General features: G+C 41.9%; 1 protein-coding gene and 15 non-coding genes across 16 annotated transcripts; all 16 read left to right on the forward strand.

Annotated features, from left to right (window-relative positions):
* Positions 1-357: 357 nt before the first annotated feature.
* Positions 358-429, forward strand: trnaw-cca (transfer RNA tryptophan (anticodon CCA)). Its single transcript has one exon. It is a non-coding gene; the product is annotated as a tRNA-Trp (tRNA).
* A 933-nt stretch (positions 430-1,362) lies between these two features.
* Positions 1,363-1,434, forward strand: trnaw-cca (transfer RNA tryptophan (anticodon CCA)). The gene has a single exon. It is a non-coding gene; the product is annotated as a tRNA-Trp (tRNA).
* A 938-nt stretch (positions 1,435-2,372) lies between these two features.
* On the forward strand, positions 2,373-2,444 carry trnaw-cca (transfer RNA tryptophan (anticodon CCA)). Its single transcript has one exon. It is a non-coding gene; the product is annotated as a tRNA-Trp (tRNA).
* Positions 2,445-3,376: 932 nt separating this feature from the next.
* trnaw-cca (transfer RNA tryptophan (anticodon CCA)) lies at positions 3,377-3,448 on the forward strand. The gene has a single exon. It is a non-coding gene; the product is annotated as a tRNA-Trp (tRNA).
* A 933-nt stretch (positions 3,449-4,381) lies between these two features.
* trnaw-cca (transfer RNA tryptophan (anticodon CCA)) lies at positions 4,382-4,453 on the forward strand. The gene has a single exon. It is a non-coding gene; the product is annotated as a tRNA-Trp (tRNA).
* Positions 4,454-5,386: 933 nt separating this feature from the next.
* trnaw-cca (transfer RNA tryptophan (anticodon CCA)) lies at positions 5,387-5,458 on the forward strand. Its single transcript has one exon. It is a non-coding gene; the product is annotated as a tRNA-Trp (tRNA).
* Positions 5,459-5,999: 541 nt separating this feature from the next.
* On the forward strand, positions 6,000-6,070 carry trnaw-cca (transfer RNA tryptophan (anticodon CCA)). Its single transcript has one exon. It is a non-coding gene; the product is annotated as a tRNA-Trp (tRNA).
* A 933-nt stretch (positions 6,071-7,003) lies between these two features.
* trnaw-cca (transfer RNA tryptophan (anticodon CCA)) lies at positions 7,004-7,075 on the forward strand. Its single transcript has one exon. It is a non-coding gene; the product is annotated as a tRNA-Trp (tRNA).
* Positions 7,076-8,008: 933 nt separating this feature from the next.
* Positions 8,009-8,080, forward strand: trnaw-cca (transfer RNA tryptophan (anticodon CCA)). Its single transcript has one exon. It is a non-coding gene; the product is annotated as a tRNA-Trp (tRNA).
* Positions 8,081-9,013: 933 nt separating this feature from the next.
* trnaw-cca (transfer RNA tryptophan (anticodon CCA)) lies at positions 9,014-9,085 on the forward strand. The gene has a single exon. It is a non-coding gene; the product is annotated as a tRNA-Trp (tRNA).
* A 933-nt stretch (positions 9,086-10,018) lies between these two features.
* On the forward strand, positions 10,019-10,090 carry trnaw-cca (transfer RNA tryptophan (anticodon CCA)). Its single transcript has one exon. It is a non-coding gene; the product is annotated as a tRNA-Trp (tRNA).
* A 945-nt stretch (positions 10,091-11,035) lies between these two features.
* trnaw-cca (transfer RNA tryptophan (anticodon CCA)) lies at positions 11,036-11,107 on the forward strand. The gene has a single exon. It is a non-coding gene; the product is annotated as a tRNA-Trp (tRNA).
* Positions 11,108-12,052: 945 nt separating this feature from the next.
* trnaw-cca (transfer RNA tryptophan (anticodon CCA)) lies at positions 12,053-12,124 on the forward strand. The gene has a single exon. It is a non-coding gene; the product is annotated as a tRNA-Trp (tRNA).
* Positions 12,125-13,069: 945 nt separating this feature from the next.
* Positions 13,070-13,141, forward strand: trnaw-cca (transfer RNA tryptophan (anticodon CCA)). The gene has a single exon. It is a non-coding gene; the product is annotated as a tRNA-Trp (tRNA).
* A 963-nt stretch (positions 13,142-14,104) lies between these two features.
* Positions 14,105-14,176, forward strand: trnaw-cca (transfer RNA tryptophan (anticodon CCA)). The gene has a single exon. It is a non-coding gene; the product is annotated as a tRNA-Trp (tRNA).
* A 2,442-nt stretch (positions 14,177-16,618) lies between these two features.
* Positions 16,619-19,019, forward strand: LOC127599408 (ferritin, heavy subunit). The gene is made up of 5 exons (XM_052063375.1): positions 16,619-16,891; positions 17,418-17,523; positions 17,945-18,091; positions 18,350-18,475; positions 18,627-19,019. Exons 2-5 carry the CDS (start codon positions 17,422-17,424, stop codon positions 18,783-18,785), a joined length of 534 nt encoding a protein of 177 aa, XP_051919335.1. The 5' UTR covers positions 16,619-16,891; positions 17,418-17,421; the 3' UTR covers positions 18,786-19,019.
* Positions 19,020-20,525: the final 1,506 nt, after the last annotated feature.

The raw sequence follows: 20,525 nt of genomic DNA on the forward strand, positions 1-20,525 counted from the left end.
GTTATACCAGAGACAAATTCCTTGTGTGTTCGACATACTTGGCCAGTAAAGATGATTCTGATTCTGATTCTGATTCTGATTCTGATTCTGATGGCCCTCATCCAAAGACAAAACTGCATGACAGTTGTCACTCCTCAATGATAGGGATTGAAAATATGGCCACAGTAGAGGCAGTGAGTACAAAAAATATATATTGTATATAATTTTTATTCAAATCATAAACATGGATTTGATTGTTTTGTATTTTCTTTCCATCCACGAAGAAACCTCCAGAGTCCTGAGCAGTATTTTCACGGTAGCCAAAAATTTGGACTAATAATTGCGATATAACTTACACATATCAGCCATTGATTGTGTGACTCTGTAGCGCAACGGTAGCGCGTCTGACTCCAGATCAGAAGGTTGCGTGTTCAAATCACGTCAGGGTCAAGTGTATTTTGTAGGCCGTACTAAGTAAAACTTGCAGAACGACATGTTGAAGAATGCAACTGTGTCAATTTAGCGGACGGTTTAGCAGACACGCCAAATGTACGACTTGCGGTCAAAACTGGCCCACTCGAAATTTCATCCAGTCTGGCCCAGTTTGTTTGAAAGGGAAATAAGTAGTATGGTACCCTTACGGTTAAGCGGACGGCACTTCCAAACTGTGAGGCCACCAATGTGGAAATTCCGGGTTTTGACTTGTTTTTGGAAGAAGGCCACTCTTGACTCTTGAGTACTTGCTCACTGCAAGAATCAAGACAAGGGCAGAGAAAATCCTCCTGGATCCCCCGCACCCTGCCCACCACCTTTTTCAGCCACTCCCCTCAGGCAGACACTACAGATCCATGCGCAACAAATCCAGTAGACACTTAAACAGCTTCCTCCCTCTAGCCATTAACTCCTTAAACAGTCACTGACATAGTCACTCTTCTTGCACCACAAAATGGGACTACAAAACTACTGGTTACTCTAAAATGGTTCATTTAAGGTTCAATGATTTTGTTGTTTACGATGATACTAGTGCAGCGTGTTATACCGGAGACAAATTCCTTGTGTGTTCGACATACTTGGCCAGTAAAGATGATTCTGATTCTGATTCTGATTCTGATTCTGATGGCCCTCGTCCAAAGAGAAAACTGCATGACAGTTGTCACTCCTCAATGATAGGGATTGAAAATATGGCCACAGTAGAGGCAGTGAGTACAAAAAATATATATTGTATATAATTTTTATTCAAATCATAATCATGGATTTGATTGTTTTGTATTTTCTTTCCATCCACGAAGAAACCTCCAGAGTCCTGAGCAGTATTTTCACGGTAGCCAAAAATTTGGACTAATAATTGCGATATAACTTACACATATCAGCCATTGATTGTGTGACTCTGTAGCGCAACGGTAGCGCGTCTGACTCCAGATCAGAAGGTTGCGTGTTCAAATCACGTCAGGGTCAAGTGTATTTTGTAGGCCGTACTAAGTAAAACTTGCAGAACGACATGTTGAAGAATGCAACTGTGTCAATTTAGCGGACGGTTTAGCAGACACGCCAAATGTACGACTTGCGGTCAAAACTGGCCCACTCGAAATTTCATCCAGTCTGGCCCAGTTTGTTTGAAAGGGAAATAAGTAGTATGGTACCCTTACGGTTAAGCGGACGGCACTTCCAAACTGTGAGGCCACCAATGTGGAAATTCCGGGTTTTGACTTGTTTTTGGAAGAGGCCACTCTTGAGTCTTGAGTACTTGCACACTGCAAGAATCAAGACAAGGGCACAGAAAATCCTCCTGGATCCCCCGCACCCTGCCCACCACCTTTTTCAGCCACTCCCCTCAGGCAGACGCTACAGATCCATGCGCACCAAATCCAGTAGACACTTAAACAGCTTCTTCCCTCTAGCCATTAACTCCTTAAACAGTCACTGACATAGTCACTCTTCTTGCACCACAAAATGGTACTACAAAACTACTGGTTACTCTAAAATGGTTCATTTGAGGTTCAATGATTTTGTTGTTTACGATGATACTAGTGCAGCGTGTTATACCAGAGACAAATTCCTTGTGTGTTCGACATACTTGGCCAGTAAAGATGATTCTGATTCTGATTCTGATTCTGATTCTGATTCTGATGGCCCTCATCCAAAGACAAAACTGCATGACAGTTGTCACTCCTCAATGATAGGGATTGAAAATATGGCCACAGTAGAGGCAGTGAGTACAAAAAATATATATTGTATATAATTTTTATTCAAATCATAAACATGGATTTGATTGTTTTGTATTTTCTTTCCATCCACGAAGAAACCTCCAGAGTCCTGAGCAGTATTTTCACGGTAGCCAAAAATTTGGACTAATAATTGCGATATAACTTACACATATCAGCCTTTGATTGTGTGACTCTGTAGCGCAACGGTAGCGCGTCTGACTCCAGATCAGAAGGTTGCGTGTTCAAATCACGTCAGGGTCAAGTGTATTTTGTAGGCCGTACTAAGTAAAACTTGCAGAACGACATGTTGAAGAATGCAACTGTGTCAATTTAGCGGACGGTTTAGCAGACACGCCAAATGTACGACTTGGGTCAAAACTGGCCCACTCGAAATTTCATCCAGTCTGGCCCAGTTTGTTTGAAAGGGAATTAAGTAGTATGGTACCCTTACGGTTAAGCGGACGGCACTTCCAAACTGTGAGGCCACCAATGTGGAAATTCCGGGTTTTGACTTGTTTTTGGAAGAAGGCCACTCTTGACTCTTGAGTACTTGCACACTGCAAGAATCAAGACAAGGGCACAGAAAATCCTCCTGGATCCCCCGCACCCTGCCCACCACCTTTTTCAGCCACTCCCCTCAGGCAGACACTACAGATCCATGCGCACCAAATCCAGTAGACACTTAAACAGCTTCTTCCCTCTACCCATTAACTCCTTAAACAGTCACTGACATAGTCACTCTTCTTGCACCACAAAATGGTACTACAAAACTACTGGTTACTCTAAAATGGTTCATTTAAGGTTCAATGATTTTGTTGTTTACGATGATACTAGTGCAGCGTGTTATACCGGAGACAAATTCCTTGTGTGTTCGACATACTTGGCCAGTAAAGATGATTCTGATTCTGATTCTGATTCTGATTCTGATGGCCCTCGTCCAAAGACAAAACTGCATGACAGTTGTCACTCCTCAATGATAGGGATTGAAAATATGGCCACAGTAGAGGCAGTGAGTACAAAAAATATATATTGTATATAATTTTTATTCAAATCATAATCATGGATTTGATTGTTTTGTATTTTCTTTCCATCCACGAAGAAACCTCCAGAGTCCTGAGCAGTATTTTCACGGTAGCCAAAAATTTGGACTAATAATTGCGATATAACTTACACATATCAGCCATTGATTGTGTGACTCTGTAGCGTAACGGTAGCGCGTCTGACTCCAGATCAGAAGGTTGCGTGTTCAAATCACGTCAGGGTCAAGTGTATTTTGTAGGCCGTACTAAGTAAAACTTGCAGAACGACATGTTGAAGAATGCAACTGTGTCAATTTAGCGGACGGTTTAGCAGACACGCCAAATGTACGACTTGCGGTCAAAACTGGCCCACTCGAAATTTCATCCAGTCTGGTCCAGTTTGTTTGAAAGTGAAATATGTAGTATGGTACCCTTATGGCTCAGCGGACGACACTTCCAAACTGTGAGGCCACCAATGTGGAAATTCCGGGTTTTGACTTGTTTTTGGAAGAAGGCCACTCTTGACTCTTGAGTACTTGCACACTGCAAGAATCAAGACAAGGGCACAGAAAATCCTCCTGGATCCCCCGCACCCTGCCCACCACCTTTTTCAGCCACTCCCCTCAGGCAGACACTACAGATCCATGCGCACCAAATCCAGTAGACACTTAAACAGCTTCTTCCCTCTACCCATTAACTCCTTAAACAGTCACTGACATAGTCACTCTTCTTGCACCACAAAATGGTACTACAAAACTACTGGTTACTCTAAAATGGTTCATTTAAGGTTCAATGATTTTGTTGTTTACGATGATACTAGTGCAGCGTGTTATACCGGAGACAAATTCCTTGTGTGTTCGACATACTTGGCCAGTAAAGATGATTCTGATTCTAATTCTGATTCTGATTCTGATGGCCCTCGTCCAAAGACAAAACTGCATGACAGTTGTCACTCCTCAATGATAGAGATTGAAATTATGGCCACAGCAGAGGTGGTGAGGACAAAAAATATATACTGTATATAATTTTTATTCAAATCATAATCATGGATTTGATTCTTTTGTATTTTCTTTCCATCCACGAAGAAACCTCCAGAGTCCTGAGCAGTATTTTCACGGTAGCCAAAAATTTGGACTAATAATTGCGATATAACTTACACATATCAGCCATTGATTGTGTGACTCTGTAGCGTAACGGTAGCGCGTCTGACTCCAGATCAGAAGGTTGCGTGTTCAAATCACGTCAGGGTCAAGTGTATTTTGTAGGCCGTACTAAGTAAAACTTGCAGAACGACATGTTGAAGAATGCAACTGTGTCAATTTAGCGGACGGTTTAGCAGACACGCCAAATGTACGACTTGCGGTCAAAATTGGCCCACTCGAAATTTCATCCAGTCTGGCCCAGTTTGTTTGAAAGGGAAATAAGTAGTATGGTACCCTTACGGTTAAGCGGACGGCACTTCCAAACTGTGAGGCCACCAATGTGGAAATTCCGGGTTTTGACTTGTTTTTGGAAGAAGGCCACTCTTGACTCTTGAGTACTTGCACACTGCAAGAATCAAGACAAGGGCACAGAAAATCCTCCTGGATCCCCCGCACCCTGCCCACCACCTTTTTCAGCCACTCCCCTCAGGCAGACACTACAGATCCATGCGCACCAAATCCAGTAGACACTTAAACAGCTTCTTCCCTCTACCCATTAACTCCTTAAACAGTCACTGACATAGTCACTCTTCTTGCACCACAAAATGGTACTACAAAACTACTGGTTACTCTAAAATGGTTCATTTAAGGTTCAATGATTTTGTTGTTTACGATGATACTAGTGCAGCGTGTTATACCGGAGACAAATTCCTTGTGTGTTCGACATACTTGGCCAGTAAAGATGATTCTGATTCTAATTCTGATTCTGATTCTGATGGCCCTCGTCCAAAGACAAAACTGCATGACAGTTGTCACTCCTCAATGATAGAGATTGAAATTATGGCCACAGCAGAGGTGGTGAGGACAAAAAATATATACTGTATATAATTTTTATTCAAATCATAATCATGGATTTGATTCTTTTGTATTTTCTTTCCATCCACGAAGAAACCTCCAGAGTCCTGAGCAGTATTTTCACGGTAGCCAAAAATCTGGACTAATAATTGCGATATAACTTACACATATCAGCCATCGATTGTGTGACTCTGTAGCGCAACGGTAGCGCGTCTGACTCCAGATCAGAAGGTTGCGTGTTCAAATCACGTCAGGGTCAGGTGTATTTTGTATGCTGTACTAAGTAAAACTTGCAGAACGACATGTTGAAGACTGCAACTGTGTCAATTTAGCGGACGGGTTAGCAGACACGCCAAATTTACTCCTTGTGGTAAAAATTGGCCCACTCGAAATTTCATCCAGTCTGGTCCAGTTTGTTTGAAAGTGAAATATGTAGTATGGTACCCTTATGGCTCAGCGGACGACACTTCCAAACTGTGAGGCCACCAATGTGGAAATTCCGATTTTGACTTGTTTTTGGAAGAAGGCCACTCGTGGCCTTCGTCCAAAGACAAAACTGCATGACAGTTGTCACTCCTCAATGATAGGGATTGAAATTATGGCCACAACAGAGGTGGTGAGGACAAAAAATATATACTGTATATAATTTTTATTCAAATCATAATCATGGATTTGATTGTTTTGTATTTTCTTTCCATCCACGAAGAAACCTCCAGAGTCCTGAGCAGTATTTTCACGGTAGCCAAAAATTTGGACTAATAATTGCAATATAACATACACATATCGGCTGTTGAGTGTGTGACTCTGTGGCGCAACGGAAGCGCGTCTGACTCCAGATCAAAGGTTACGTGTTCAAATCACGTCAGGGTCAGGTGTATTTTGTAGGCCGTACTAAGTAAAACTTGCAGAACGACATGTTGAAGAATGCAACTGTGTCAATTTAGCGGACGGGTTAGCAGACACGCCAAATTTACTCCTTGTGGTAAAAACTGTCCCACTTGAAATTTCATCCAGTCCGGCCCAGTTTGTTTGAAAGTGAAATATGTAGTATGGTACCCTTACGGTTAAGCGGACGACACTTCCAAACTGTGAGCCCACCAATGTGGAAATTCCGGGTTTTGACTTGTTTTTGGAAGAAGGCCACTCTTGACTCTTGAGCACTTGCACACTGCAAGAATCAAGACAAGGGCACGGAAAATCCTCCTGGATCCCCCGCACCCTGCCCACCACCTTTTTCAGCCACTCCCCTCAGGTAGACGCTACAGATCCATGCGCACCAAATCCAGTAGACACTTAAACAGCTTCTTCCCTCTAGCCATTAACTCCTTAAACAGTCACTGACATAGTCACTCTTCTTGCACCACAAAATGGTACTACAAAACTACTGGTTACTCTAAAATGGTTCATTTAAGATTCAATGATTTTGTTGTTTACGATGATACTAGTGCAGCGTATTATACCGGAGACAAATTCCTTGTGTGTTCGACATACTTGGCCAGTAAAGATGATTCTGATTCTGATTCTGATTCTGATTCTGATGGCCCTCGTCCAAAGACAAAACTGCATGACAGTTGTCACTCCTCAATGATAGGGATTGAAAATATGGCCACAGTAGAGGCAGTGAGTACAAAAAATATATATTGTATATAATTTTTATTCAAATCATAATCATGGATTTGATTGTTTTGTATTTTCTTTCCATCCACGAAGAAACCTCCAGAGTCCTGAGCAGTATTTTCACGGTAGCCAAAAATTTGGACTAATAATTGCGATATAACTTACACATATCAGCCATTGATTGTGTGACTCTGTAGCGCAACGGTAGCGCGTCTGACTCCAGATCAGAAGGTTGCGTGTTCAAATCACGTCAGGGTCAAGTGTATTTTGTAGGCCGTACTAAGTAAAACTTGCAGAACGACATGTTGAAGAATGCAACTGTGTCAATTTAGCGGACGGTTTAGCAGACACGCCAAATGTACGACTTGCGGTCAAAACTGGCCCACTCGAAATTTCATCCAGTCTGGCCCAGTTTGTTTGAAAGGGAAATAAGTAGTATGGTACCCTTACGGTTAAGCGGACGGCACTTCCAAACTGTGAGGCCACCAATGTGGAAATTCCGGGTTTTGACTTGTTTTTGGAAGAAGGCCACTCTTGACTCTTGAGTACTTGCACACTGCAAGAATCAAGACAAGGGCAGAGAAAATCCTCCTGGATCCCCCGCACCCTGCCCACCACCTTTTTCAGCCACTCCCCTCAGGCAGACACTACAGATCCATGCGCAACAAATCCAGTAGACACTTAAACAGCTTCCTCCCTCTAGCCATTAACTCCTTAAACAGTCACTGACATAGTCACTCTTCTTGCACCACAAAATGGGACTACAAAACTACTGGTTACTCTAAAATGGTTCATTTAAGGTTCAATGATTTTGTTGTTTACGATGATACTAGTGCAGCGTGTTATACCGGAGACAAATTCCTTGTGTGTTCGACATACTTGGCCAGTAAAGATGATTCTGATTCTGATTCTGATTCTGATTCTGATGGCCCTCGTCCAAAGAGAAAACTGCATGACAGTTGTCACTCCTCAATGATAGGGATTGAAAATATGGCCACAGTAGAGGCAGTGAGTACAAAAAATATATATTGTATATAATTTTTATTCAAATCATAATCATGGATTTGATTGTTTTGTATTTTCTTTCCATCCACGAAGAAACCTCCAGAGTCCTGAGCAGTATTTTCACGGTAGCCAAAAATTTGGACTAATAATTGCGATATAACTTACACATATCAGCCATTGATTGTGTGACTCTGTAGCGCAACGGTAGCGCGTCTGACTCCAGATCAGAAGGTTGCGTGTTCAAATCACGTCAGGGTCAAGTGTATTTTGTAGGCCGTACTAAGTAAAACTTGCAGAACGACATGTTGAAGAATGCAACTGTGTCAATTTAGCGGACGGTTTAGCAGACACGCCAAATGTACGACTTGCGGTCAAAACTGGCCCACTCGAAATTTCATCCAGTCTGGCCCAGTTTGTTTGAAAGGGAAATAAGTAGTATGGTACCCTTACGGTTAAGCGGACGGCACTTCCAAACTGTGAGGCCACCAATGTGGAAATTCCGGGTTTTGACTTGTTTTTGGAAGAAGGCCACTCTTGACTCTTGAGTACTTGCACACTGCAAGAATCAAGACAAGGGCACAGAAAATCCTCCTGGATCCCCCGCACCCTGCCCACCACCTTTTTCAGCCACTCCCCTCAGGCAGACACTACAGATCCATGCGCACCAAATCCAGTAGACACTTAAACAGCTTCTTCCCTCTACCCATTAACTCCTTAAACAGTCACTGACATAGTCACTCTTCTTGCACCACAAAATGGTACTACAAAACTACTGGTTACTCTAAAATGGTTCATTTAAGGTTCAATGATTTTGTTGTTTACGATGATACTAGTGCAGCGTGTTATACCGGAGACAAATTCCTTGTGTGTTCGACATACTTGGCCAGTAAAGATGATTCTGATTCTGATTCTGATTCTGATTCTGATGGCCCTCGTCCAAAGACAAAACTGCATGACAGTTGTCACTCCTCAATGATAGGGATTGAAAATATGGCCACAGTAGAGGCAGTGAGTACAAAAAATATATATTGTATATAATTTTTATTCAAATCATAATCATGGATTTGATTGTTTTGTATTTTCTTTCCATCCACGAAGAAACCTCCAGAGTCCTGAGCAGTATTTTCACGGTAGCCAAAAATTTGGACTAATAATTGCGATATAACTTACACATATCAGCCATTGATTGTGTGACTCTATAGCGTAACGGTAGCGCGTCTGACTCCAGATCAGAAGGTTGCGTGTTCAAATCACGTCAGGGTCAAGTGTATTTTGTAGGCCGTACTAAGTAAAACTTGCAGAACGACATGTTGAAGAATGCAACTGTGTCAATTTAGCGGACGGTTTAGCAGACACGCCAAATGTACGACTTGCGGTCAAAACTGGCCCACTCGAAATTTCATCCAGTCTGGCCCAGTTTGTTTGAAAGGGAAATAAGTAGTATGGTACCCTTACGGTTAAGCGGACGGCACTTCCAAACTGTGAGGCCACCAATGTGGAAATTCCAGGTTTTGACTTGTTTTTGGAAGAAGGCCACTCTTGACTCTTGAGTACTTGCACACTGCAAGAATCAAGACAAGGGCACAGAAAATCCTCCTGGATCCCCCGCACCCTGCCCACCACCTTTTTCAGCCACTCCCCTCAGGCAGACGCTACAGATCCATGCGCACCAAATCCAGTAGACACTTAAACAGCTTCTTCCCTCTAGCCATTAACTCCTTAAACAGTCACTGACATAGTCACTCTTCTTGCACCACAAAATGGTACTACAAAACTACTGGTTACTCTAAAATGGTTCATTTAAGGTTCAATGATTTTGTTGTTTACGATGATACTAGTGCAGCGTGTTATACCGGAGACAAATTCCTTGTGTGTTCGACATACTTGGCCAGTAAAGATGATTCTGATTCTGATTCTGATTCTGATTCTGATGGCCCTCGTCCAAAGACAAAACTGCATGACAGTTGTCACTCCTCAATGATAGGGATTGAAATTATGGCCACAGCAGAGGTGGTGAGGACAAAAAATATATATTGTATATAATTTTTATTCAAATCATAATCATGGATTTGATTGTTTTGTATTTTCTTTCCATCCACGAAGAAACCTCCAGAGTCCTGAGCAGTATTTTCACGGTAGCCAAAAATTTGGACTAATAATTGCGATATAACTTACACATATCAGCCATTGATTGTGTGACTCTGTAGCGCAACGGTAGCGCGTCTGACTCCAGATCAGAAGGTTGCGTGTTCAAATCACGTCAGGGTCAAGTGTATTTTGTAGGCCGTACTAAGTAAAACTTGCAGAACGACATGTTGAAGAATGCAACTGTGTCAATTTAGCGGACGGTTTAGCAGACACGCCAAATGTACGACTTGCGGTCAAAACTGGCCCACTCGAAATTTCATCCAGTCTGGCCCAGTTTGTTTGAAAGGGAAATAAGTAGTATGGTACCCTTACGGTTAAGCGGACGGCACTTCCAAACTGTGAGGCCACCAATGTGGAAATTCCGGGTTTTGACTTGTTTTTGGAAGAAGGCCACTCTTGACTCTTGAGTACTTGCACACTGCAAGAATCAAGACAAGGGCACAGAAAATCCTCCTGGATCCCCCGCACCCTGCCCACCACCTTTTTCAGCCACTCCCCTCAGGCAGACACTACAGATCCATGCGCACCAAATCCAGTAGACACTTAAACAGCTTCTTCCCTCTAGCCATTAACTCCTTAAACAGTCACTGACATAGTCACTCTTCTTGCACCACAAAATGGTACTACAAAACTACTGGTTACTCTAAAATGGTTCATTTAAGGTTCAATGATTTTGTTGTTTACGATGATACTAGTGCAGCGTGTTATACCGGAGACAAATTCCTTGTGTGTTCGACATACTTGGCCAGTAAAGATGATTCTGATTCTGATTCTGATTCTGATTCTGATTCTGATTCTGATGGCCCTCATCCAAAGACAAAACTGCATGACAGTTGTCACTCCTCAATGATATGGATTGAAAATATGGCCACAGTAGAGGCAGTGGGTACAAAAAATATATATTGTATATAATTTTTATTCAAATCATAATCATGGATTTGAATGTTTTGTATTTTCTTTCCATCCACGAAGAAACCTCCAGAGTCCTGAGCAGTATTTTCACGGTAGCCAAAAATTTGGACTAATAATTGCGATATAACTTACACATATCAGCCATTGATTGTGTGACTCTGTAGCGCAATGGTAGCGTGTCTGACTCCAGATCAGAAGGTTGCGTGTTCAAATCACGTCAGGGTCAAGTGTATTTTGTAGGCCGTACTAAGTAAAACTTGCAGAACGACATGTTGAAGAATGCAACTGTGTCAATTTAGCGGACGGTTTAGCAGACACGCCAAATGTACGACTTGCGGTCAAAACTGGCCCACTCGAAATTTCATCCAGTCTGGCCCAGTTTGTTTGAAAGGGAAATAAGTAGTATGGTACCCTTACGGTTAAGTGGACGGCACTTCCAAACTGTGAGGCCACCAATGTGGAAATTCCGGGTTTTGACTTGTTTTTGGAAGAAGGCCACTCTTGACTCTTGAGTACTTGCACACTGCAAGAATCAAGACAAGGGCACAGAAAATCCTCCTGGATCCCCCGCACCCTGCCCACCACCTTTTTCAGCCACTCCCCTCAGGCAGACGCTACAGATCCATGCGCACCAAATCCAGTAGACTCTTAAACAGCTTCTTCCCTCTAGCCATTAACTCCTTAAACAGTCACTGACATAGTCACTCTTCTTGCACCACAAAATGGTACTACAAAACTACTGGTTACTCTAAAATGGTTCATTTAAGGTTCAATGATTTTGTTGTTTACGATGATACTAGTGCAGCGTGTTATACCGGAGACAAATTCCTTGTGTGTTCGACATACTTGGCCAGTAAAGATGATTCTGATTCTGATTCTGATTCTGATTCTGATTCTGATTCTGATGGCCCTCGTCCAAAGACAAAACTGCATGACAGTTGTCACTCCTCAATGATAGGGATTGAAAATATGGCCCCAGTAGAGGCAGTGAGTACAAAAAATATATATTGTATATAATTTTTATTCAAATCATAATCATGGATTTGATTGTTTTGTATTTTCTTTCCATCCACGAAGAAACCTCCAGAGTCCTGAGCAGTATTTTCACGGTAGCCAAAAATTTGGACTAATAATTGCGATATAACTTACACATATCAGCCATTGATTGTGTGACTCTGTAGCGCAACGGTAGCGCGTCTGACTCCAGATCAGAAGGTTGCGTGTTCAAATCACGTCAGGGTCAAGTGTATTTTGTAGTCCGTACTAAGTAAAACTTGCAGAACGACATGTTGAAGAATGCAACTGTGTCAATTTAGCGGACGGTTTAGCAGACACGCCAAATGTACGACTTGCGGTCAAAACTGGCCCACTCGAAATTTCATCCAGTCTGGCCCAGTTTGTTTGAAAGGGAAATAAGTAGTATGGTACCCTTACGGTTAAGCGGACGGCACTTCCAAACTGTGAGGCCACCAATGTGGAAATTCCAGGTTTTGACTTGTTTTTGGAAGAAGGCCACTCTTGACTCTTGAGTACTTGCACACTGCAAGAATCAAGACAAGGGCACAGAAAATCCTCCTGGATCCCCCGCACCCTGCCCACCACCTTTTTCAGCCACTCCCCTCAGGCAGACACTACAGATCCATGCGCACCAAATCCAGTAGACACTTAAACAGCTTCTTCCCTCTAGCCATTAACTCCTTAAACAGTCACTGACATAGTCACTCTTCTTGCACCACAAAATGGTACTACAAAACTACTGGTTACTCTAAAATGGTTCATTTAAGGTTCAATGATTTTGTTGTTTACGATGATACTAGTGCAGCGTGTTATACCGGAGACAAATTCCTTGTGTGTTCGACATACTTGGCCAGTAAAGATGATTCTGACTCTGATTCTGATTCTGATTCTGATTCTGATTCTGATGGCCCTCGTCCAAAGACAAAACTGCATGACAGTTGTCACTCCTCAATGATAGGGATTGAAATTATGGCCACAGCAGAGGTGGTGAGGACAAAAAATATATATTGTATATAATTTTTATTCAAATCATAATCATGGATTTGATTGTTTTGTATTTTCTTTCCATCCACGAAGAAACCTCCAGAGTCCTGAGCAGTATTTTCACGGTAGCCAAAAATTTGGACTAATAATTGCGATATAACTTACACATATCAGCCATCGATTGTGTGACTCTGTAGCGCAACGGTAGCGCGTCTGACTCCAGATCAGAAGGTTACGTGTTCAAATCACGTCAGGGTCAAGTGTATTTTGTAGTCCGTACTAAGTAAAACTTGCAGAACGACATGTTGAAGAATGCAACTGTGTCAATTTAGCGGACGGTTTAGCAGACACGCCAAATGTACGACTTGCGGTCAAAACTGGCCCACTCGAAATTTCATCCAGTCTGGCCCAGTTTGTTTGAAAGGGAAATAAGTAGTATGGTACCCTTACGGTTAAGCGGACGGCACTTCCAAACTGTGAGGCCACCAATGTGGAAATTCCAGGTTTTGACTTGTTTTTGGAAGAAGGCCACTCTTGACTCTTGAGTACTTGCACACTGCAAGAATCAAGACAAGGGCACAGAAAATCCTCCTGGATCCCCCGCACCCTGCCCACCACCTTTTTCAGCCACTCCCCTCAGGCAGACACTACAGATCCATGCGCACCAAATCCAGTAGACACTTAAACAGCTTCTTCCCTCTAGCCATTAACTCCTTAAACAGTCACTGACATAGTCACTCTTCTTGCACCACAAAATGGTACTACAAAACTACTGGTTACTCTAAAATGGTTCATTTAAGGTTCAATGATTTTGTTGTTTACGATGATACTAGTGCAGCGTGTTATACCGGAGACAAATTCCTTGTGTGTTCGACATACTTGGCCAGTAAAGATGATTCTGACTCTGATTCTGATTCTGATTCTGATTCTGATTCTGATTCTGATTCTGATTCTGATGGCCCTCGTCCAAAGACAAAACTGCATGACAGTTGTCACTCCTCAATGATAGGGATTGAAATTATGGCCACAGCAGAGGTGGTGAGGACAAAAAATATATATTGTATATAATTTTTATTCAAATCATAATCATGGATTTGATTGTTTTGTATTTTCTTTCCATCCACGAAGAAACCTCCAGAGTCCTGAGCAGTATTTTCACGGTAGCCAAAAATTTGTACTAATAATTGCGATATAACTTACACATATCAGCCATCGATTGTGTGACTCTGTAGCGCATCGGTAGCGTGTCTGACTCCAGATCAGAAGGTTGCGTGTTCAAATCACGTCAGGGTCAGGTGTATTTTGTAGGCCGTACTAAGTAAAACTTGCAGAACGACATGTTGAAGAATGCAACTGTGTCAATTTAGCGGACGGGTTAGCAGACACGCCAAATTTACGACTTGCGGTCAAAACTGGCCCACTCGAAATTTCATACAATCTGGCCCAGTTTGTTTGAAAGGGAAATAAGTAGTATGGTACCCTGACAGTTACGTCTACTATACTTTCAATTTGTGAGGCCACCAATGTGTAAATTCCGGGTTTTGACTTATTTTTGGATGAGGGCCACTTGTTGTGGTCGGTGTTGAGGTCGGAAGCCTGTTTGGAAGTCATATTCGCTGGAGGATTTATTCATTCATTTTAAATAACATTTACAAACAAACTTTTGGTGGCTGTCAAACTCATCCGGGCTGCTGGTTAACACAAGGCAAAGTGAAGCAAAGAGGCATTCCAAACGCATGTAAAGTGAGTAATGTGAGTGCATGTATTTTCCCTTACTACCTCCTTCTTTTTCTTTTTCCCCTCCCCTTTACAGATCCTCATGCTTTTAAAGTAGACCCATACATATCCTCAATGATCGTAAATTGAATTCATTTCACCACAGATTTGCGTTATTTTTTTCCCCTTATAATAGTTTTTCCATCCCTGCTATCAGGACAACACAAATAAACTTTGTTTATAGATAGAAACTGAACATACTGTACTGTATTTCCTAAGAGGTGTGAACAACAAATAGTCAGATGCTGGAAGTGAGTCATAAATGCTGTTTCTTCATGCCAAACTGCACTGTGACATCATAGGAAAAACACACGGCGCTGAGTCAGGAGACATCGACGAGTGTTGTAAACCCCTCTTCAGCAAAACTCTGTCCATTATTTACCTCATCTTCTGTGAACTTACATCAACTGTAACCATTTATCCAATGACTTAATGAGAGCTCATTTTGACTTATTTCAACATGAGGTTTTAGTAGCACCTTACAGAATGAGGGAAATAGTAGGGTTTGGGCATACTGTATATCCTTCTTTTGTTCTCCCTACATTGTGCAGCTTTTTTCCTTGTCAGTTACAACCTGGTTAAGGTGCGCCCTTGATAGATTGAGAAAAAAATACTCATTGAATGCTGTACATTTACTTCATGAAGGTGAACAAAGCAATTGATTTAAGAGTTTTGGACTGTGACAAATTGTTAGTCGCCTGACGTTGATGATATTAAGTTGCAATATACAATTAATTAGACCAACTTTCCTTGAGCAAGAATAAATATTGTGATTAGTCCCCAACCTTTTTGCATGAAGGACCAGTCTCACATCACACAAAATCTTTGTTTTTATGAACTTTACTTTTTTTTTTAACACAACCTACTATTAGCTCTTAGCTACCAACTAACGGATTTAACAGGCGGCAACACAGCGAAATTTGCCTTGAAAAAAAAGACCTAATTTAATAGGCAACAGTTTTCACCTTTTATATCACAAAGGACTACATTGAAAGTTATGCTTTGACCCGAGCAGCAATGTTCTCCCATGTTGTCTCCTTCTCTTTGGCAGCTGCAGCGATGTTGCACTTCTTCCTGAAAAAGTGTTCAAACTCGCTGCCTGAGCATATTCATATTTCTAGTTCTAGTGGGGTGAAAATCGCAGGCATGTTTGTTCCCCGTTGCCATGTTGACTCGGGAAGCAAATGATGCTGCATTTTCACACTCTTCCTGGACTTCTAACACTGGCCACTTTGCAGTGTACAAAGGGTACCAATGAACTTTCGAAGCAATGAGTGGCTGTCTGTCATTGAACAGCATTTAAAGTACAAGGACTTTGTTACTAAAGTAGCCTTTTCAGGTATCTTTACTTTAGCTTTTTGTCTGCAATATTCTATTTACTACTTCGTCAAAATAGGCTTATTGCTTCCTTTTCGTAGATAGAGACAGAGTAAGTAGACATAACTGAGATCTTGATTCACTAAGATTTTGTGGTCTCAGAAAAATAGGGACATGCAGCAACAAAGAAGGTAAACCAAGCAGCATTAACAATGACAGCAACCAGTTCGGAGAAGCACAATGCCGAAAGGTAAATGTTCTGGATTACTTTTGTAATTCAGAACATTTCATGTTTTTCTTTCTTTTTTCATAAATTTTACTGAAATAAATAAATTTAATCATTACGTCTACTTTTAAGATAAGAAAACCTTTATTTGTCTCCCAATGGAGAAATTCCCATTCCTATTTTACCAATCTTTTGTTGTTGTAGTAATTCTTACTTTAGTTTGCCACCTCTGAAAATTCTGTGTCTTTGGAACCCGCTGCAAACACAAACGTCAATAAACTAGTTGTTGAGGAAATTGAATCACATCAAAACATTTGGAGGGAAGACAGTACGTCACAGCTGCGCCTCGGTTCCACCCTTTAAGAGGAGGGACAGTGACGTCATATTTCGCGCCCCTTCTGAATGACGCTCAAGTACAAAAGCTCAGTCGCTTCAGTAACGTTTCAGTAGCGGACAGTAAAGGTTACCTGCTTCAACAGTGCTTGAACGGCAACCTTAACTGTCTCTGTTTTGTCACTAAGACCGAAAGAATAAGATTTGATTTAGAAAGAAAGAAACAGCCTTCAGTGGTCGTGTTTAAACTTGATCTAAATCGCTTTCTCTCGCAAGCTAACCTGTTCGGGTTGTTAACTGCGCACGTCTTTTGAACCAATTCGACCTTTTCGCAAACAAAGGCCGCTCTGAATCTAGGTAAGAACATTTCTACATGTCTAATGAATGTGCATGTATTAATTTTTCGACCGTCGTCTTCGACAAGGAGATTGTTTATATGTCGTCAGTACGGCCTTGACGTGGTTTCGGCCTTGCTGCTCTCATATTTCAATAGCTTCCGCCGCTTGTTGACGACGTTTTTCTTTAATCCAATCCATCAATTATCCGAACCCCTTATTTAATATTAAAACAAGATCGTAGAAACGTGTTTTTCAACAAAATGACAATGTTGAATATATTTTGAGATTTTATTGTCATGTGCGTCCGCGTGTCATTACATTTATCGTGGGCTTACGCATGTTCGGTGTAGCTTATAAAACACACGCGGTTACATCATTAGATACACCCGCGCAAAAAAAAAACGGCTTGATTGTGAAAGTTGTTTCTTTATGTATATTGCAGTCTCTTATTCCAGTCTTTTACACGGGCTACAGAGTTCCTGTATTACAGCTACTGTATATTTGAATGACATGGATTCATATACATATATTTTGGGGTCTTTCAGAACAATGAGTTCCCAGGTGAGACAAAACTTCCATCAGGACTGCGAGGCGGCAATCAACAGGCAGATCAACCTGGAACTGTATGCTTCCTATGTTTATCTGTCCATGGTGAGTGTGTAGCTGCTTCTCCATCCTCAAGGACCCTCTTGGGAGATTTAAAAAAAACTTGCATGGTATCTGCCAGCACAACGAATGTGCAACTGAGGCCTTGGTCTTTGGGGGGCATTGCAGTTTCACAAAGGTTGAAGTGCATTGAGATAAGGTTAGTGTTTGTCGCTTGCCCTCAAAACACAGCCAGTATCTAACCGGCAAGAGTAGATGTTTCATATAGGCAAGATCACTTGAAGTTACTATACAATGTGATGTAATTAATCCTCCAAAGTAAAACTAACTTTTGAGACTCTTGTTACACTCTTATTTTGTTAGATTAGTTTAATAGTGGTACGAAAGAACATTTCAGCCCTGTTCCAGGAAATTGTGTAACTTTAAGTTAATTAGTAACCCAGACCTCTATTTTCCTATTTTGTAGGGTTACTACTTTGACCGGGATGACCAGGCTTTGCACAACTTTGCCAAGTTCTTCAGGGACCAATCGCACGAAGAGCGCGAGCATGCAGAGAAGCTCATGAAACTTCAGAACCAGCGGGGTGGGAGGATCTTCCTTCAAGATGTCAGGGTATTGACTCAATTTTTGGTCTTGTTTTCCCTCCTTTACTTCAACACTTATCATAAGGACCAAATAGGGAGTGCAGCACGGTGTGAATGAAGATACTGAGGGTGTGGGTGTTCAGTGCTGCTTATCTTTTGTAAGGGTCACAAACGAGCCACGAGGCGGACGTAAACTGCAAACTTGAGATTAACGTACTTGCTGTTTGCCTCAGATCAGAGGCCTGTTTTAAAATGAAACTCGTTTTCTTCTCCTGCTTTGTTGCAGAAGCCTGAACGGGATGAGTGGGGCAGTGGTGTTGAGGCCCTTGAATCTGCCCTGCAGCTTGAAAAAAGTGTGAACCAATCCCTTCTGGACTTGCATAAACTGTGCTCCGATCACAATGACCCACATGTGAGTTTTAAACTAAGCGGGCGCTTTCGAAATGATTTTACCTTGTTGTTGCAAATCTTGCATATTTCTCTCGTTTGGATGTTGTCAGAAGGCAAAATTGTCCTACTGAAGATGCGAAACGATTGTATCTAACTATGATTTAATGTTGCAGTTGTGTGATTTCATCGAAACCCACTACCTGGATGAACAGGTGAAGTCCATCAAAGAGCTGGCAGACTGGGTGTCCAACCTGCGTCGCATGGGCGCCCCGCAGAATGGCATGGCAGAGTACCTGTTTGACAAACATACTTTGGGCAAGGAAAGCGGTTAAATCCCTCCAAATTGCTTTCTTTGTATCTTGCTTTGTGTTTGAAAATGTGAATTCATCTTCGTGCTACAAGCCAGTATGTTAACTTATCCTCTCGCATTCGACCTGCTGAAGCGAACTTGTACTCTCAGAACAATGCACCGTGACGGTGCTTGTTGTAATCTGCATCCCGCTTTGCTATTGTGGTATTAACACTACACGCTGTCAACCAGACCAAATAAACCACCTGAAAGATGATTTGTCAGTTTGTGTTGTCTGTAAAAAAAAAAAAAAAGTTCTGAACAAATCCATGTTGGTCAGCAAACCATGCCAGTTGAGGTGTGCAGGTACAGCATTTCACTTTATTGGTCTAAACCAGATGCTAAATTGGTAAGTATTCCAGACTACTAAGACTTTATAAACAATTTGCATGTGCTGTAGTTAAGGAGATGCTAATGTTTTGCCCACATTTAAACTTTCATAAATAGGCGTTTTAAGGAAGCAATCAAGGTTGTCACCTTAATGGTTGGCATTTCATAGAGTTCCAACAAAAGTTGCTTACCGGTAATCATCTCATGAATCGTCTTGAGTTGCATCATCAAATCCTGCTCAAGAAAATAAAGAACACTTATCCCCATTTATAAAATCAATTTTCCGAGCGGCTGCACTGCAGCCTCTCACAGCAGTCTTAGGACAGTGAGTGTGCACAGCGAACATGTTGCCAGCCAATTGCAGGGCACGCAACCATTCATTCACAGCATGGAACAGTGGCTGTGTCCAAATTCATTTGTAGGACTCGGCCTTAGTTTTCAATTAACCGACAATGCATATTTTTGGAATGTAGGAGTAAAACGTAATACTGTACCTGGAGAAAACTCAGGCATTCATGAGGAGAGCATGCAAACACCACACAGGAAGGGCGGCGCCTGGATTCGAATGCCAGACCTCTCCTGTTAGGTGAATGAGCTAACCAGTCAGACAACATGCTGCCGTCATTGAATAAAACATTCCAGTTCAATCTTTTAGTCTGTGTTGAGAGAACTCAAAATTATCAATTCAAGTTATTGGTGGTCTTGATGACCTAAAACCTTTGTGAGAAAAAAACAAAACCGTTTCACAGAACTCTGTGCACATATAGACACACACACGTCTAGATAATTGAGTTGAAAATTTGCACTTGAGATCTGTTGAAATTTGTATTAACATGGTACAATAGTTCGATGGTTGTGGAATGGTGGGAACTCGTCCCCACATCCGCCACAGAGTGCAGGTTTCAATTCCAGGGCCCGGCCTTCCTGTGTGGAGTTTGCATGTTCTCTCCCCAATGCCTGCGTAAGTTTTCTCCAGGTACTCCCACCTCTCAAAAACACTCTAAATTGCCCCCAAGTGTGATTGTGAGCGCAAATGTTTGGTTGTTAAATGAGCCGGCACTTAGATTGCACTTTTTCTACCTTTGGTAATTACAGCGCTGCACACCATTTCCTCATTTAGCAACTGATGACGCACCATTGGTAACAACCAGGGGTTCTTTGGGTGCCCTGCGATTGGCTGGCCAGCAGTTGAGGTGCACCCCACCGACTGTCACAAGACAGCTGGGATAAGCTCCAGCATGCCCGCGACACTTGTGAGGATAAGCAGATCATGGATGGATGCAATAGTTCTCTGGTAGTTTCTAAGTGTACAGAAAGTAAGGGATTAAACAAGGAAAACATTCTTGAATGTATACATTTACACCTTTTTAATTTTAAAATTGCTGTATACATT

Source organism: Hippocampus zosterae, chromosome 4 (assembly GCF_025434085.1).
Source record: "Hippocampus zosterae strain Florida chromosome 4, ASM2543408v3, whole genome shotgun sequence".
In the NCBI taxonomy this organism is placed as follows: Eukaryota; Metazoa; Chordata; class Actinopteri; order Syngnathiformes; family Syngnathidae; genus Hippocampus; species Hippocampus zosterae.

Excerpts from the sequence above, each read along its gene's own strand:
- LOC127599408 (XM_052063375.1), top strand. The coding sequence starts at position 17,422 with ATGAGTTCCCAGGTGAGACAAAACTTCCATCAGGACTGCGAGGCGGCA. Across the intron at positions 18,092-18,349 it reads TCTTCCTTCAAGATGTCAGG|AAGCCTGAACGGGATGAGTG; the intron begins GTATTGACTCAA and ends GCTTTGTTGCAG. Across the intron at positions 18,476-18,626 it reads CCGATCACAATGACCCACAT|TTGTGTGATTTCATCGAAAC; the intron begins GTGAGTTTTAAA and ends TTAATGTTGCAG.